This window comes from Camelus bactrianus, chromosome 5 (genome assembly GCF_048773025.1).
Source record: "Camelus bactrianus isolate YW-2024 breed Bactrian camel chromosome 5, ASM4877302v1, whole genome shotgun sequence".
NCBI lineage: Eukaryota > Metazoa > Chordata > Mammalia > Artiodactyla > Camelidae > Camelus > Camelus bactrianus.
Window position 1 is genome coordinate 24,202,922 of NC_133543.1, and position 17,948 is coordinate 24,220,869.

At 54.1% G+C, this 17,948-nt stretch overlaps 2 protein-coding genes across 15 annotated transcripts in view; one reads left to right on the top strand and one right to left on the bottom strand.

The window, feature by feature from the left end:
- MGAT5 (alpha-1,6-mannosylglycoprotein 6-beta-N-acetylglucosaminyltransferase) overlaps window positions 1–7,462 on the top strand; it is a 333,558-nt gene extending 326,096 nt beyond the window's left edge. For all 7 annotated transcript variants that reach the window (XM_074363551.1, XM_074363550.1, XM_074363548.1 and 4 more), the window contains one exon: window positions 1,640–7,462. In XM_074363551.1, coding sequence (XP_074219652.1) covers window positions 1,640–1,838 — 199 coding nt within the window. In that variant the 3' untranslated portion in view covers window positions 1,839–7,462. The remainder of the gene's footprint in view (window positions 1–1,639) is intronic.
- A 1,128-nt stretch (window positions 7,463–8,590) lies between these two features.
- TMEM163 (transmembrane protein 163) overlaps window positions 8,591–17,948 on the bottom strand; it is a 214,754-nt gene continuing 205,396 nt past the window's right edge. For 3 of the 8 annotated variants that reach the window (XM_074363557.1, XM_074363553.1, XM_074363555.1), the window contains 4 exons: window positions 17,690–17,801; window positions 11,322–11,378; window positions 10,844–10,985; window positions 8,591–9,618 (listed from right to left, as the gene is read on the bottom strand). In XM_074363557.1, the coding sequence (XP_074219658.1) occupies window positions 9,558–9,618; window positions 10,844–10,985; window positions 11,322–11,378; window positions 17,690–17,801 (372 nt within the window). In that variant the 3' untranslated portion in view covers window positions 8,591–9,557. Of the gene's footprint in view, window positions 9,619–10,474; window positions 10,593–10,843; window positions 10,986–11,321; window positions 11,379–13,830; window positions 14,522–17,689; window positions 17,802–17,948 lie in introns of those variants that run through there. The other 5 variants (XM_074363554.1, XM_074363556.1, XR_012506973.1 and 2 more) reach the window with 4 other exon arrangements.

Here is a 17,948-nt window from a genome sequence, read left to right on the forward strand (position 1 = left end):
CTCTGGCTCATGTTTCCATTAGGAAATCCATAAAACCCTCACTTCCTGCCCTCGCCATGACCTTACCTTTCCGGGTGCCTCCATCTCCCCGCTGCAAACCTCACACCAGGAGAGAAGTCACAGAGCTCCCTGGTGACCGCAGGAGCAAGATAGAGGGGGCGCCGCCCTCCTGAGCACCAGGGGCTGGGCTGGCAGCCTCGGAGAACTCACCAGAAGCCCAGCAGATGCACTGGGAGTTACCAGGTTAATGTTGGCAAGGGGGCAGGCGGGCTCAGCAGATAGTTGGCTGGAGGAAGACAAGAGGACATAGGAGTCATGGGGGGGTCTGATGCTACTCTCCCAGCATTTGGAAGCTTTCCAGAGGCAGCAGGAAACCTCAGGCTCCCATCTGGATCCCCTCCCTATCAGCAAGAATCAAAACTTCTGTGAACAAAGCGAACTAGAGATGGTCAGCATGTGTGTAAATTCACACCGAAGGCGACACAGCCCAGCCAGCGTCAGCCAGGGCGTCGTGGTCACGGTGATGACGACGATGGTGGGAACCTAGATCGTTCTCATTTGCTGGCCACTTACGCGGACCTCAATTCCGCCAACCAACTGCTCTGTAAGCATTCATTTCATTCCTCTACTTGCCCTATGAGTTAAGGCTGATTTTTCCCCTTTTCACAGAAGAGGAAACTGAGCCCCGGAGAGGCTCAGTCATTTGTCCAGGGCCACACAGCTCATAAGAGATGAAGCAGGACTCAAACACAGATCTGTCTGGCCCCCTTCTCTACCTTCTCTGACCTGGTCCCCACCAGGCATGGGGGACAACCTGTGACACCTCCTTATTCTGGAGGAGCCAGGGTGGGTGGGACCAATGGGCCCTAGGTAAGAGGAGAAGTTACATGGCTCTTCCTTGAGATGAGAGGCCAACACTGCTGGGAACAGGAACACCCGGTTCTCCTCACCCCCCAGGCAGCCGTCCCAGCCTGAGGAAGGGGTTTACTACTGCCACAGTCACAGAGGTGGCTGCAGAGGTCCAGGGAATCAGTGCCCCTGGGACAGCACCTTCCCCCAGGAGACCATCTGATTCCCCTCCAGCAGGAGACTAAGTCCGTACAGCAGGAATCTCTTTAAGCCATTAATTAAAATATTTAAACATCATTTTAAAAAATATTTAAATAATGCACATCTTTGTCCCAGTCTCACTCCTCAGAAGTAACCATTATGAAGTAACCATTAAGTGGGTAACGTTCTCCACTTTTCTGACTTTCCTTGCACGCGCGCGCGCGCACACACACGATTGATACATTTACACACTCTCCTGTTACTTCCCTTCCTCGAGGACAGCTCTCATGCTAGAGCTCACATTTCTACCTTCCCCTTTTGCAAGGGCTGCAGATGTGCTGTGGTTGATTCCAGCCTTCCCCACCTGCTGAGTATTCTGGTTATTTCCAGATTTTCTCCATTACAGACAGTGCTTCACTAAGCAGCCTTGAACACACACCTAGAGGTGAGAATTGCTGGCTTGGAGAGTGACTGACATTTCATGTCTACCCCCGAACATGCTCCCCACACCTCAGGGGCAGACAGAAGGGGCCAGGGATGAGGACAGTCCCCGCGTCTCTGACCCATGTGCCCTTTTCTTCCTCTGTAGGTACCATGTGATCTGCCAAAGCTCAGAGCTGGCCAAGGACATCCTGGTGCCCTCCTTTGACCCCAAGAACAAGCACTGTGTGTTTCAAGGTGACCTCCTGCTGTTCAGCTGTGCTGGCGCCCACCCCAGACACCAGAGGATCTGCCCCTGCCGGGACTTCATCAAAGGCCAGGTGGCTCTCTGTAAAGACTGTCTATAGTGGCCACCAGTTGGGCCCTGTATGCACTCTGCTGGGGAGGTCAGTGGCTCCAGCCCCACCTGGGCAGGGCCAGGGGCGGAAGTCATCCAGAGACTCTCGCCAGAGCCTGAACTTTTTGGTGGAAGGTTCCGATGTGGTAATGCTCTCACTGCGGTCAGAGCATCACAGCGGAGTTCTCACCAAAACAAAACAAGAGCCGCCGTCCAGCCGGGAGCCCGGCGTCTCCCTGGTGCAGCTTCGTTTTTAATTTTGGAGGAGCTACTATAGGGAGACTGTCTGTGCCGCTGCTCCGGGAGGGAAGAGTCTCAAGATTCATTTAAGTGAAACAAAACCAGAAGAGGGATTGAGCTGGTTGGAGAGAACTTTGTATGGGAACATTCCTAAACCCATTAACTTATTTATTTGGGAGGGAGGGAGGGGGCCTGGGGAGGGCAGAGGGGTTGATCATGTGTCTTGTTACTTGTTTGATTTTCCACTGTTGGCCATCCGCCTTCACTAATATTACTGCTGTCTGCTCGGCAGGGTGCACTGTGGTGGCATGCTTGAGGGCAGCTGTGCGGACCCAGCTCCTCAAAGTGGATGGTGGCAGGACAAAGGAAAGTCTTGTATGCTTGACAGGTGGCAGCCAGGGGCCAGGCACCCCCCAGGGCGTGAGGGGACATAACTCTCTGTGGACCAGAGAGCCCAGCCAGGGACCCAAGATGTGCTGCTTTGGTCGTATCCCCACCACCCACCACAGCCAAAAACATACCCACACATACATTGGCCATCATTTCTGGTTAGGATTCTTTCAGGAAAGAAATGCAAGATTGGGGGATTGACATTTGCGAGTTTTTGTTAATTTCACTCACGCATGTCGGAAGGAGGAAAGTAGCAATGGGAGATGGAAAGAGCTACCCTTGGACTTGGAGGTCGTGCTTTCTACCCCTTAAGGGGGTTGTCTTTGAGCTGAGATTTGGACAGGAGTGAAGTTGGTCCCTAAGAACCAGTGGCACCACCAGAGCTGTGTGGCCTTGTGTGATATTCCTTCTAATGTCTGCTGTCACTGAAGTCCAGGGAGTGGGGCTCTTGGTGAACTTGATGTTGGCTGGGGGAGCAAGGACAGGTCAGGATGAAGGTGCAAGGTCCTGGCCATTCCCCTGTGGGTGTGGGTGTGTGTGTGTGTGTGGCCTGTGGCTAGGAATCTGATGCTGGCTGTTACTCCAGGCACACACATTCTGGGAGTGAACCAGCTGGCAGGTTGGACCAAACCCTGGAGCCCCCATGCTTTGCTTTCTGTGTGAGTTCCCCAGGCCCTGGCACCTGCCCCGTGCTTCAGTGCTTTGCGTGTAAGTGTGCATCTCCTGTGAAGCCCCTGGCATCTCTGTGCTGGTAAGAGTGAGCTCTTCTCTCTCCTGGGCAGAATGTCTCCATTATGAGCTGTCCTGTGATCCACCCAGCCCTCACTGGTGGTTTTGAGTCCCTTGGTTGCCCAGCACCGTGTGCCAGGCCAGCAGCTCTGTGCTAACCAGCCCCATGGGGGCAGCCGGCCCAGGCTGTGCGGAGCAGAACAGCTGGGCAAGGCTAATAGCTGGAGAGTCTTTGGGACGTGAGGTTAAAGTTAGAATTCTGCTTTGTGAGGACCTTCAGGGATGGGAAGTTAGATTCTGCCTGCTTCTCGATTCTTCTCGGGTGTAAAATTAACACCAAATGCACAGCCAGCCTTTTTTTTCTTAGCCCCTCAGTGGGTCTTAATTGCACCTCTCATCTTAGAGAATGGAGGAAGGGGAGGGCAGCCAGGTCTCCCCACGTTGTAGGTGGCCCCCAAGCACAGGGAGAATGCCGACGGGGCGGCCTCTGCCCTGAGCATCGATGCAGGGGCCCACCCCTCACAAACTGGCTGAGAACAGCACAAAGGGCAGAAGTCCAAGGAAACCATGGTGATAGCGTGAGTGCCTGTGAGTGTGTGCTTTTAAGCTTTCCAAGGGCACTTTCCTGCAGCGGGAGGGAAACTGCCGTCCATGCAGCTGGGAACTGCTTTTCCCTACGAATGGGCCTCCAGGCTGCACTCTGCCTATTGGGAATCTGCTTGAGCTCCCAGACCTGCAATTCCTGGGCCAGTGTCGCCCTCTCCTGGGCTCTTCTAGGAGCTTCCAATGTTGAGGGTGTGAGTGCACGCGTTTGATCAGCAGGGGGAGCCTGCGAGCCAAGACCAGTTTCCCCTGCTTTCCCAGATTAACCCATTTTGCAGAGAGAGGATTAAAGCACAGAACTCTGAAAGCAAAAGCAGTTGGACAGCCATGCTCTCAGAAAGATGCTGTGCCAGCCTTGTGTTCCAGAAGCTGCAGGGATTGTTTTCTGGCTGCGCCTGAGCTCAGGGCCTTTCCACTTTCAAATTCCTCCTTCACGTTAGGACCCTCAGGTCAGGCAGCCAGCAGAGCACTTTACCCACGTGAAGGTCCCTCTCGCGTCCCCCATTCCAGTATTGGCTGGAAGTAAGCCAGAGTTCTACCCGTGGGGCCGCTGCTCCGGGGGCAGAGACCCGCACTCCAGGTGGTGAGGGCATTATGAATAGAGGTGACAGCAACAAATGTATAACTGACTCCCAGGCGACCACACACTTGGCCCAAGGCTGGTCGGTGACCCCCAGAGGACACTGGGGTGAGGGCCCCCATCTGCCCTGGGCAGGAAGGGGCGTGGTTCCCACCTGCCCTGGGAGAGGAAGGCACCTCTCAGTGTGGGCTAGCAGCCTGAAGTGGTTTTCCAATGCCAGTCTTACAGGACACTACACGAATTTGTCATCGATGGCACTTCCACAGGGAGAGAAACCCTCAGTCAGGACTAGTGTCTTCCTGTGCGACAAGTGTTTATCTCCCGTCTTGCCCGGTCTTTGTAGTTTTTGTACTTTTTTTTCCCCCTAAATGAATTTGGATTTTTTCCCCCTCCACTGTGATCCTAACTTCTTAAAAATAACTTGAGGGAAAACAATTGATTAACGGAGAGAAAGCTTTCCTTTGAAATGTAAGCCCTTTCAGAAGGAAAAACTCCTGAGAGGGGGAACGTACTTCTAATGCCAGTAAACACCTCATTTATTGCCTGTATGTAATTTGATTTGCACATGTATGATTGGAGACGCGTTTTGCATTTTTGCTTAGGTTGGGTTTTCGTCACTGCTTACGAGTTTCCTTTTTCTGTTTGCTGTATGTTTGAGAATCTTCAGAGCCCTTTTCTTTGGTGATATTTTTTCTCTGATGTGCCTTTTCATTTTTCTTTGGGATTGGTTTTTGGAACCTGGGTTTTGTCGGAGGGAGCTAGTGGTCTCCTCCAGCTCGGAGAGAGGACGTGTCCTCGCATTGTCTCAGGCAACTCAGTGTTGTCCCTAGGCCCCAGCAGACGTGCGCACATACCCCCGTGAAGCCGTGGGAACCCCTAGAGGAGGGCTGGCTTCCTCCAGACCAGCCCACAGCCTCCCAGGCTGCTCGGCCAGGTCTCTGGTTGTGTCTGGGGAAAGGGGAAAGAATATACACTCCTTTTGTTCCTTGGCAAACACGGGGTTTCATACAGGGGGGACTGCTTAGCTCACAATAAGCTCACTTGGGGATCCTCAGTGCAGCCCACTGGTGGTGAAGGCATGAATGCGACCATTTGGAACGAAACTGTGCTGTTATGGGGCAGGTGTGTGCTTTTTTGATCAGACCAAGGCAGGCCACCCTGTTCTCCAAGGTGGTTGACCTAGATTGTGTACATAATTGGAATATTGCTGCCCTCCCTGTACACTCCAAATTCTTGATTTTAAAAAAAAGGTCTATTAACGACAGGCTCTGTTGTGTTACTCTCCCAAGCCTGGATTGTTTAATTTATTTAAAAATATTTTCATCTCCACATTGGCTTCATTTCAATCCCATCCGTCCCTATGGGGCTGCAGGGCACCTTCACGGGAAGAGACGGATGGACGTACATAGATTGAGACTTCTTTAGGAAGGTGGGAATTTCCTAGAGCTGAGGACAAGTTCCTTTCCTTCTTGTTGGCATCCCCAGAAAGTGGGAAACCAAGTTTTTGTAGCAAAAGGCCAAATTAGCTGTCTCGTGTCGGATGTAGAAAAAAATTACCCTAGCTTTTGTAGCACGTAGGGTTTTTGTGAGGATTCCGTGTTTAGCAGTGTCTGGCATAGGGTAAGCCCTAGTGAATGTTCAATATTATTATTAGCATTTTATAAAATTTGAGAAATAAAGAGCTGAGCTCACTTCCTATCATGAATTCAAAAGTAACACCTACAGGAAAATACTCCAAGTCGATGGAATGTTGTAGGAATTACTGGTTTAAGATACTCAAGTCTCACGTCCACTGTGCTGGTTGAAATGTTCTTTTGTCCCTGAATGCACTGACTGACTTTGAAAATATGCCTGACGTCAGCCCCAGCGGAACTGGGCTGCAAGAATTTGTAAACTGGAGATAAGAGGGTGACCTTTGGCCACATGTTGGACCCCACCCCACTGATATCTTCTGGACCCTTCCAGGGTTTTTCTTTGCAGAACTGTTTCAGCTGGAATAAAATGAATTCGCTGAGAGACTGTCCCCTTAAAGTTAGTAGAGTCCTCTGAAATGCAGTAACAGAGGCTTTTCTGTTTTTTTGTGTAAGGGGAAAGGAATGACCCATTGAAGGTATTCATTCCCCCAGGAAGTCCCTTTGCTGCCCCCTGCTGGCCGGGGTGGCTCCCCACTGTCCAGTCCACGGGGATCTGTCTGCTAAGCTGCTGGCTGTCACTTTTCTATCAGATGAAAGGTTAATTCCGTGGAGGAGACGGGGTCTTCACAACTCCCAGAGTCTGCTCTTAGTTTAATGATGTTTTCCCAAATCACCTTAAATGTCAGTTCGCTTTTTGTTTTATTGGAGTTTTAGCCTCTCCCTTCCCTAGGGTAAATACAGAGTTTTATTTATCTTGGCCCTATTCTGGATAGATTTGCAGTTGTGGAATACCAAGGAGTCTGCTGGAGTCCTGTGTCTTTTTAGAACCCTTAGGATTCTCTTCAGCTGAATCAGCGGTCTTAAACGTCTATGGATGTAAGATTGGACATGACCTTCTTCCAAGCATCACTCTGTCTACCCCAGATTTTGTGGAGCCTTAAGATCACCCAGGCCCCCTGCAGCTGGTGAGGCATGGCAAGGGACGAGAGGGCCATGTCTGTGACTGTGGGGGGTGGCCATGGGCGCTCGGAGCATTTGTGGTGCTGGAGGTCTAAGAGCCTCGCGGGAGCAGCAGGACGGGAGCTTGGCGCAGTCTGCCGCCCCTACTAGGGCTGGGATGGAGCAGGCTTGGGGAGCATTAGCTCACCGTCCTGCCCAAGTGGTAACAGGACCAGAGCGGAACGATCAATGCCAAAGGAGGTGGGGACATCCTCTCTGCTGGAGTTGCTGGCACACCCTTGGTGTCTTTAAGCTAATGGCCATTCGCGTCTGTGTCTTCAACCAGCTCCCAGTACAACCGTTTTCTACTGTTCACTTCCGGGGTTCTGTAGTACCGGATTCTGCAAATAAGGTGTTGCTGTCCAATGTACTGTACCGGCGTAGAGAGCACTGCTGTTTTCCACTGTTGTAGAGAAAACTAGGGAGAACTTTATTTTTCAATAAACTTTTCTTGTGTGACAGGTGGAAGTGGTTTTGGGGGTGGGGGGGACCGGGTGGCTGCAGGGGCACCGGCATAAGGACATCCAGCTGCACCTCCCACGCCGGCAGCCGCTGACTGCATTTCAACGTTTGCAAACACTCTGCTGAAACTGCCAATAGACAGGTAGGTTTGCGGAGTTCGGGTGAGGTGGGGGTGGAGGGTTCCCTTACATCACATCCCCTGATACTAATTTCAGAGCACTTTCCCTGTCCTACATGCTCCTAGAAGGGAACTGAATGTGCACGTAGATTGCTAGCTAGGCTTTTTTTAGATAACTGTACTGCATCAGATGTTTAAACATCTTTTAAAATGTGCTAGTAAAACAGCTCTTAAAAGCCCCGACCTGTAGTCTGTTAGACCTGGAACACACATCCCCACTTCAAAGAGAGCACTTTTGACCCAGCACTCAGTGGTCCATGAGTCATGCGGTGACCGGGCCCACGTGGCGTCCCGAGGAGGTGGGTCAGGTCCGTGCCCTGGGGACAAGGTAAGTGGAGGCCACGCTCCCCACAGAGGCATGTTGTAGACGATGCTGGAGGGCCTCGGCTCAGCCTCCTGGCTGCTGCCCGGAACAGAGACATCACAGGAGACACCCAGCACAGTGGGGTGGGACATAAGTCCGCAAAAGTGCCAAGCAAAACTTGTGTGCTTAAATTTGGGGGACACTATGGCATAGTGACCCCCAATACAGGGAGAAAAGCTGCAGAAAAGAAACTTACTGAATCATGCATTCCCAGATCTTAAAAGCATCCCTTTTTTCTGTGTAACATAGTAACGTCCCACAGACAGAGGCTCAGAATACTGTTGGAGGAAGGCATGCTGCAAGCATCAGTCTGAACCCAGGTTAGTGACCGCTTAGAACCACCACCTCCCCTCAACCAGCCTGAGCTAGCACGCGGGAGGAGCAGAAGGCGGGGTGAGGACTGGGGAGCGGCCTTCCCGAGTGTGGTCACCACCAGATGAATGTACGGTGGCTGTCTGTCTTCCCTGAGGTCACAAAGCCCGTCAGACAGCCCTTCTGGGGCTCCACCCAGGCTCAAGCGACCCCTTCCACTTCATCCTTCACCGAGGATGGTGACATCTCTCAAGACAACCTCCCCATGCTGTACAAAACAGGGAAAGGTCTTTATTGGTCAGACACCGTCCCCTGCACAGCAGCAGTGCTAGACAGAGGTACAGAATAGTGCGTGTTGGGGGACGTTCTTACAGAATCTACGACTAACATGACGTAAACCGAGGGAACATCTTGTTCCTTACAGAGCGGTAAGCCATCGCACAGACTGTAATGCACCATGGCCACGTGACACAGCATATAGATCTATGCATCGCAGGGTAGGCTACAGAGTCATTTATTACAAATACACTGTAGTTTCACATCGCCCCAAAGTGGATCCTGTTTTTCCATGTTATGTTCAGGTTCTGACTGTACAAGAAAGGGTCGTGTGCTGCTGAGTTCGACCATGCAAAGCTCATACATCTATCACTAAGGACTTTAAAAATAGAATGGTCTCCTTTTGAACAAATCTGTTGTTTCAATCCAGGATTAGTAAAACAGTATGAAACTAATGAAATACACTGATAGAAATTAGGAAGTGAGATATATACTAATGGACAGAAGGGTACGGTCTTCTCTTAAAATCTGCCAGGGGACGGGAGACTCTGGAATACGAGGTGGCGGGGCCCACGTGGAGTCCCAAGGAGGTGGGTCTGGTCAGTTGCTACCCATTTCAGGCTTGGAGCACCACAGAAGGGCTTTCTGCCAAGCAGAGCTCTTATCTTTCTTACCCACCAGACACTTCTTACCACAGAAGATAGAAAAGGTCCGCTCCCTCTGGAGGTGGGGACCCTCTCCCCGCCTCCGTGCACCTTGTCCTGGGGTGTTTGGCGGGGGCGGTGGAGGGAGCGGGGAGCGGTGCCGTCCGACCTGCTGGGTAGAACTCGTTCCCGTGGGCACGCGCTTTCCAAAAAAGAGATTGGATGTTCAGTGAAACATTGGCACCGTCTGCCTGGGTGGTGACCTCTCGTCGTCCTGACAGCCGTCCTGCAGATGCTGGGCGGCCGGCTCTGGTCCCTTCACTCAAACATCTCGTAGTGGCGCGTCTGCCTCACCCTGGGCACCATATCGATGAGGAGCCTGCAAGGAGGAAGCAGGCAGGTCAGCCCACGCCGACCCTCCGCAGCCCTGGGCTCGAGCGCTTGGGAAACAGCAGAAGGGTGGGCTGTTTTTATAAATATAATTCATACCAGAAAATGCAGCCTTTTAAGTATACAGTTCAGTGGAGTTTTGGCCTCTGCATAGGTTGTGTGGTATCACCACTGTCTAATCCCAGAAGGAAACCCCATCCCCCCGAGCCGTTACCCCCTCCTCCCCACCGCCCGCTGGCAACCGCGGATCTACTTGTGGACTCCATGGATTTGTCTGTCTGGGGAGATTCCCTATAAATGGCATTACTCAGTATGCAGCCCTTTGTAACTGGCGGCTTTCATTGGGCATGTTTTTGAAGTAGCGTGAATCGGTACTTCACTCTTCTTAGGGGTGAACGTCACTCCCGTGGATGGACATTTGGGTCCTTACAACCCGCGTATGGGTCCTATTTCGGACACACACGTGGTTTCTACCTTCTGCCTGCTAGGACTACGGCCGCTGTGAGTTTGGTGTGCAAGGTGCGGCGTGGACGGGCTGGGGCGCACGGCACCTCCGGGCTTAACATTTAGAGGCGTCACTAAGCTCCCCCCAAGGCGGCTGAACAGTTGTAGGTTCCTGACAGCACAGTTTGGGGGTGCAGAGTCCTCCCCAACACATACCATCTCTCTTCTGTTCTAATCATCCTGGTGGGAGAAAGGAAGCATCTAAAAGCTTGTGCCTTTTAGAAATGGTTCACTCCAAGGCCAACTCCAGCCTGGATGTTGGGTTCCAGCCCAGCAGCACGTCAGGCTGGGCCAGAACCCAAGACTGGGGGTGGGTTTTCCCACCTGGGGCCCTTCTGTACCTTTTGCAAAACGTTTTCTCAGTGTGGGGGCCTGGCCTGCCCCACTGATGGTAGCGGGTGGCAGAGGGCTTGGACGTGGGAGGACACCAGACACACCTGCCTGGTGCACCTTTACAACCTCGGTAGAGAAAGGAAGGGGCACGAAGGGTTAAAGGGAGGACCAGTCAGTGAAAGACAGCAGCCCCTCATCCAAGTCCTTGCCTCAGTTCCATCCCAGCCACAAGACTAGGTGACCGCTGCTGGGGACCTGTCCAGTGACCTGACCGCCCCCCAGGAGCAGCAGGGTCACAAGTGTGACTTGTGACTATCAGGGCTGGGAAATCTAGCACTCCTGGCCACCCAGAAGGCAAAGAGGAAACAGGCACGTACTTGACCCCGTAGGCAAATATGGTGAGGCCGATGAGTACACCGATGCTGCCATCCAGGTACCAGACCGCCGAGTTGTGCTTGAACACCTCCGCGCTCAGAAGGATGGAGAAGCCCATCACCCCCCCGACCAGGGAGTTAAACCCTGCAGGAGAAGCAGAGAGAGGCTGAGGGCAGCGCTGGGCGAACCTGCCCGGCCACCCAGAAAACTGCCCAAATGCCAGGCGTGCCGCCGCCTTCTGGAGCGTGTGCTAGAAGGAATGTTCTGGAAGCACGCATGCAGGTGAGAGCCACCACCCCCACTGTCCACGCCCATCCCCTGCCAGGCCCTACACCCGTACGACGCAGCTGGATCGTCTCAATTCTGGGACGTCAGAGTCTCATCCCCATTTTACCAGTGAGAAAACTAAGTTGAGCAGAGTGAGTGAGGTTAAATAAACAAAGCCTTTACAGACTGAGAGCAGCAGGGCTGGGGTTCTACCTGAATCCACGTCCTTTCCCTGCAGTTCTCCCCAAGTCACCTGAGGCTTTCCACTCTCTGGGAAGGAAATGCCAGGTCTAGGATTAGCTACGTGGTGGCCAACATAGCCATCCCACCAGAACCGCAGCTCACAGATGGAGATCACCACCTCCTTTCACATATGTCACCTTGGGGGTCCCCCACAATGTGGGCATCTCCATTCCACCTGTGAGCCTTCAAAGGCCGCAGGGAAAGAGAAGGGTGAGCTCACTATGGGAGCCACCAGGCTCCTCGCCTGTCCCAGCAGGACGATTGTCCGCCGGCAGCTGTCTGGGTGGGCCCGTCCACTTCTCCGACAGGCCCAGCCTTGCTCCACCTGGGTCACAGCGCTAGGCTTTGGCTCAACTCAAAAGCCTTAATTCCAGGTTCCAGGAGGAAAACTGAGCTCAAACCTTAAATGCATTCACTGAGGGCTGTACAAACTAGGGGAGGTTCTAAATGAAGAGCAGGGGGAGAGGAAGAAGAGGGCAGGGGCAGGGATGACTTCAGCAAAGCCCCTTCTCAGGATCCAAGAAGCAGGCTTCAGCAGGCTGGTCCCCAGTGACAGGACCAAGATGAAGCTGGCCCTGCAAGGACACCTCCGCGTGGCTGTTACATCACAGCTCATCACCATCATCTCCCCACTCCCGTTCTCAGCTGATGCCTCGGCCTTGTACTTCAGAGCATGTGGGTTCAGACGCCACCACCCCATCACCAACTCACTCCGAATCCACCACCCACCTGAGCCTGCCACACTCAGCCATGTCTCTGAGTACTGGCCTGCCTATGTAAGTCTGACTCCTGCAGACCTATTCACCAAAGGACTTTGGTTTGAATTTCCACTCCCTCCTGAGTCACTCCCACTGGGGTAAGTCTTCCGTCACCCACCTCCACCTCCTTCCTTGACGCCATGCCACCCCCACGCACCACCACCCTTCACAAGACGCCCTGAAGAGCTGTCCGCCCACCACGCCTCTCTCTCTCTCTCTCTCTCTCTCCACCCCTCCCCAAGGCCATGGGTAACGCCAGGCTGCCACAGATAACTCCTTGTCCCTATTCTACAACCACCCCCCTCCGAACACGTCCCTTCAGCCCCACGTGACACCGCGCTCTGCTGGTTTCCCTCTTGCCACTCCAGCTGCTGCTTCTCAGTCTCCTTTGCGAGAGCTGCCGCCTCGTCCCCATCTGAGTGCTGGGCTTAGTCTGAACTCTTCACCCCCATCCTCGCCCCCGGTTCTCACCTCCCCTCCATAAGCCAGCATCTTCCAACCTGCTCTCTTCTGTCCTGACCTTTCCCCTCAATGGCAGAAGTACAAGCATGTCAAACTGAACATGTGCAAAGCAAAACTTGCGGCCTCCAAATGGCTCACCTCCTAGGCACCTTCTCTGTAAACAGTGCCACCCTCCACCTCGCTGCTGAAGCCAAAAGACTAGGAGCCCATCCTTGACTTTTCTCACATCCAAAATCTAACCAGTCCCCAAGTGGAATCCATCCATCAAGTCAATCTTGCCAACTGTCACCTCCCCAAGCAGCCCCCTCCAACCCCCAGCTCCCTCCACCCACAATCCACTCCTCTCAACAGCAGCCAGAACCCTCCAACAGAAAAGATGCTCAAATGTGAAAACCACGCAGACTCTTCCCCTCCTCCCCACCTCGGGCTCACCGCTGCCCTCCCGCAGGGCCTTCGACTTACCTACCCACCAGCCCGGACCCCTCCTCCCGGGCTCTCCCAGGGCTGCCCCTATGCTGCTTCCCCCCCCCCCCCCCCGCGGCTGCTCCATTTTTCTCCACGGTGCTTCTCTTCATGACCTTGTAACCATTTTTCTTTTTACAAACCTCTGTCTCTGTCCCACCAGAGATGTAAGCTTACAGACAGGAATTCCGTCTCTCCTTGCTGCAGTCCAAGTCCCAGAACTTCTCAGGACCTCAGCTGATGGCTGCATTAAGTCCTGAATTAACAGATGGAGGGCAAGGGGAACGGGAGGCAGGGGACACGGTCTGAGTGGTGCTAAGAGGACTCTACTCAGCCGGGCTGTGCTGTCCCGAGACACGAGGCCACCACTGCCCAGGCTCTGGGGGAACTCTGGAGAGAGGCAGAGGACTTCCTCCTGAACCGCAGGGTGTGGCCTGGGCTCCCCCACCCACCCTGAGGCGCTCTACCAGGTTCACATCGAGTGGACCCTTCCAACCCAATGTCACCTAAAAAAGCAAACGCCTGCATCTTCCTGCCACCAGGGGCCACGGTCTCCAGAGGCCAGTCCAGGGAACTGTGTGGTGAGAGGGGTCAGGACTTCCGGAAGCCTGGGGCTAACGAGGGCCACTCCAGGCAGGGCCTCTGCCTGCCCTCCCATGTCTACCAGGGGACCCCAGCCCACCACCCAGGAGGAGCACCTCCACCCATCACCCACTAGGCCCTCCGCTGCACACAGCCAGCCTGACAGAGCCACTGGGTACCCCGGGAGGTGGGGGGAGGACAGGGCTGACACCCGCTTCACCTGAGGTTTGTCCCACCAGCTCCAAGTCCCAAGGCCAAATCTCTAAGCCTTCTGCCTCTGACTGTAGAGGCAAGGGGCCATCAGCCCCCGACCCCCACTGCCTCCTGGCTTCCCCTTTTCAAGGGGCCAGGGGGCAAGGCTGCAGCCCAGGTCCCCATGGGGTTTGTTTCTGCAGCTCCTCCAGGCTCGCTCACCTCTGGATTGCGGGGCTCAGCATTCCTCCCCATCTCTGTTTTCCACGCCGCACAGGCAGCAGGACCCCTCCCCAGCACCTGCAGCCTTTCGTCACCACAGTGGAAAGCTCTGTGCCAACTGAGTCTGTCCCTGCACCTTGCACACAGAGCACTCAGGAACGGCCTCCCTCAGCAGGACAGCAGGTTCACTCAGAGAAGGGGAAGCTGCAGTTCGCTCCCTTCCTCTGCTACGTCATGGTCATAGTTCCCCTCTGCCCCTGTAAGAGGCTGCCATTTACCCTCTTACCTCTGGCGGTCCCTTGAATCCTCCTGTTGTTCTTCACAAATGGAATCAGACCAGGCCTCTTAGTAACAAAAAAAAGGAGTCTGCCACCCATGTCTTTTCTCAGAAGGCCCCCAAAAGCGTCCACAGAGGCCGTTAGTCAGTGGGCTACCTGGACTGGAGTCTACCTCGTGGGCGTTCTCAAAATTGGGATTTTCTTTTGGGGGTGGCTGGAGGAAAGAGACGAGGAGGTTATCGTTGCCCCAGGCCGACGGGAGTCCTTCACTCATCTTTCTCATGGGCACCAGCCCTCAGAGAAGCCCAGGGGAGCTCAGAAAAGATGCACAGAGTATGCAGTTCCCCCAGATGGCCACTAGGTGTCTTCTTGGCTCCACCAAGGCACCAGGCTCTGCCAGCCAAGGACAGACCAGCCTCCCAGTTTCTGACAGTGGGGGGACCCACCCACAACGCATGCTCCCACCCCTGCACCCTCCTGAGAGTTCACAGCTGACGATGTGCAGTGCTTTGACCCCACACCTTCCAGGAGCCTCTGACCTCCTCAGCTCCGCCCACCTTCAGTCACGACAGAGCCTGATACCACGTCAGCTGCACCTCTTGTAAGCCTGCACGGAACACTGGGACCCGCACCCATGGCCTGGGGGACGATTCCGCACCTGCCCTGCCACCTCCTTCAGAATTTTAGAGCCTTACCAGCCTCAGCCATTCCACACGAAGGACCTTGAGCTCAGAGCCCTGTCCCCCAGACCACCCGTCTGATAAGCACACAAGGCCCCATCGGTCACTCACGTCTAGGGTGCTGTCCCCACCCCGCCCAGGCCCACACGCTTGTCCGCGTCTCCCCTGTGACAACCAGAGCTGTTGCCAAGAATAAATGCTGTTATCATTTTAGAACAAAGTAACGTCTGAGGCTATCTTGATTAGAAGCCCTAGCAGTCTGGCCTTAGTGACTAGATAAGAATCTATATAATTATGCACGTTGATTGTATGCAGAAAATTCTGATTAAAAGCTTGTCATGTGTTGGAAAACCATAAAAGGCTCTTTGTATTTTAGAACAGTCAGCCCTGAGCCCTGGCCCCTCAACTCAGAAGCCTCCTGGTGTCCTGTGGGCACAGCTGGAGCTGGCTCCTAGCCCCTAGTTCAGAATCTCCCCTGGGGAACCTTTCCAGTCTTCTTGTGTCCGATTTGCAGTATGAACTTGCAGCACAAAATTACTTTGCCTTGAAGAATACAAAGCCAGCTTCAGGCTAGTCCTGAGAGCAGTGATCACACGCTGACTAAATATACAAAGCAAGAAAAGCCAATTAGACGAGATTTCCCGTGCTCTCTGCACAGCACAGCGTGGGGAAGTCTGGGATCTACCCACACACCCCCTGTCGTCCCCTTTCCCCTGAAGATCTGCTTCCTGGTGGTAAGGACATGACCCAGCGACAAAGGATCTGATAAGAGACAGCCTGACCCGGTTCGCACACAGCTCCAACTAGGGAACCCACCACCTCACCAGGTGACAGGTGAGACCTGCCTCCCCTCCCTCCCGGCACCAGAATCAATTTGCTCAACTTGCTTCCTTCTTGGAGAGAAAGCAATTGGCCTGCCCGTGGCCCTGGGCCAGGCCATGAAAGGGACACTCCTGGAGTAGCCCTTCAAGAAAACCCCCAACATGATTGGCAGGCCTGGCCCCCAAACCCCATCCTGCCCCCCCCACCTCCCCAAACAAGGGACAAGCAGAGTGGAGATAATTACAGCTGCTTCCCTAGCTCTCCTAATCAATGAATGAGTAAAACTGGGATCCCAGACGATGCAATTAGCAGGAGGCTGTAATTACCGCCGCATACTTTGCTGACACTCCCACCAAGCAAGGGATGCAAAGCAAGCCACTCCCCAGGGGCTCTGGGACAGAGGCTTGGGGATGGGGTTACTGCCTCTGCTCTTTGCAACAGTGTTTTCCTATGGGCAAGGAGCCTCAGCAGCCCAGAGAGCAAGGCAGCATCTTGCAAGGACAGAAGCCAAGAGCAGGCTCTGCAGGAAGGGTCACTTGATGAAGGATGCTGAGAGCTGTGAGTCAGGGTGGTGGGGGAGCTCTGGGCACTGCGGAGTCCACCTTCCCTGGCCTGACACTGTGTCCCGGCTCCTTCGACTGGCCAACAACCCTCTGTGTGCACTGCCTGGAGTGGGGCGCTGGTGTAAAATACGACCTCCTGGGACCCACCCCCGGCCTCCAGAATCAGAATCTGTGTTTGTAACAAACACCACAAGCAGTTCTGATGCTGTCAGTGGTAGCCGTCAACTGACGAGCATCTGGGGTCCCCCCTGGTTTGGCAGTCAGCCTGTCGGATCACATAACCCCCAACTTCTTCAGGCCTGTTCACAGGATCCCCCACCCCCATACACTCGGGTGATGAGACTCCCAGGGCGGCCGGGGTTGAAAAGCTGGAAGCGTCCCTTTGACTTCCTGTCCACCTGCCCCACTGTGCAAAAGGCAGCACCTCACCCAGTGGGGCATCAGCACTTCAGCACGGGATGGGACGAGGAGTACAAGTCCGCCCTGCATCACCATGCTCATCACGTGGAAGAGAAGGGCCCTCTGCACCGCCATCCGCCCACCCTCAACAGGATAATGGCCACCCACACGTCTGCACTCTGGAGAGAAACTTGAGAGCCTGGGGTTGGGAGCAGTTCCTGGAAAAAAAAATCTAACGATCCCTGCTCCGCTTGGTGCAGACACACCTACCAACCCGCAAGCTTTTACCCTGTGACTCGCACTCCAGGGCGCGGGGGCTCATGTCTCTCCTTGTGACCCCTGTGAACCCCACGTGCTCTGGGATGAGGGCCACACAGGATGTGCCTCCAGACCCCCAGACCCAGAGGACAAAGAGGGACACTTCTGCCTGGTCTGGGTCTTGGGCAGAGAACACGTGGCTCATCTCCTGAGCGAAGCCCTGCTGATTGCAACTTAAACTCCCAGGTAAGCGTCTCACGAGCTGGAGGGGAAAATGAGCATGGAAGATTCACCAAGGAGGCCTTCATAGAATCCAGAAAAGATACTGACATTGTATTTGGAGTCATGAATCTAAAATCCAAGCCTCTGGGAAGCCCTTTGTGCTCCATGATTAAGGGGCTGAGGAGCCCTGACCCACCCTCTTAAGAAGTCAGGGTGGAGGTGATTCGGGAAGAATATATTAAATTCCCAGGGCACAAGTCATCTGCCCTGAAAGGGAACCTTGAGGATCTCTAAACAGCCTGGGGAGGGGAGAAGGGTGAGGAACAGGTTCCAGTTGTTGAGCACGTCCCCAAGATAGGCTGCTAAAAGTGACCCAAACAGCATCTTCCGTCCCTGGGAGCTCAGCCCCTAGAGATCAGGCACAGGGGCCTTACTCACCATCCGTTATGAGCGCTCTGCTGGTCAGCACCTTCCCCAGCATGAACTTCAGCACGGCCAGGATGCTGCATAGGATCCCACTTAAAATGGAGACGCTGAACAGGAAATCATCCTAGGAGAGAAAGTTCCAGGGTTCAACAGGTCACCTCATGTGAAAGCAGACTGTCTGCAAACCTTTGTCCCCAGAACAAACAATCCATCGGGTACGCTGCCACCAGGTGGGAGTATATTGCTTGTTTTTATCCTTCAGTTACCGGTG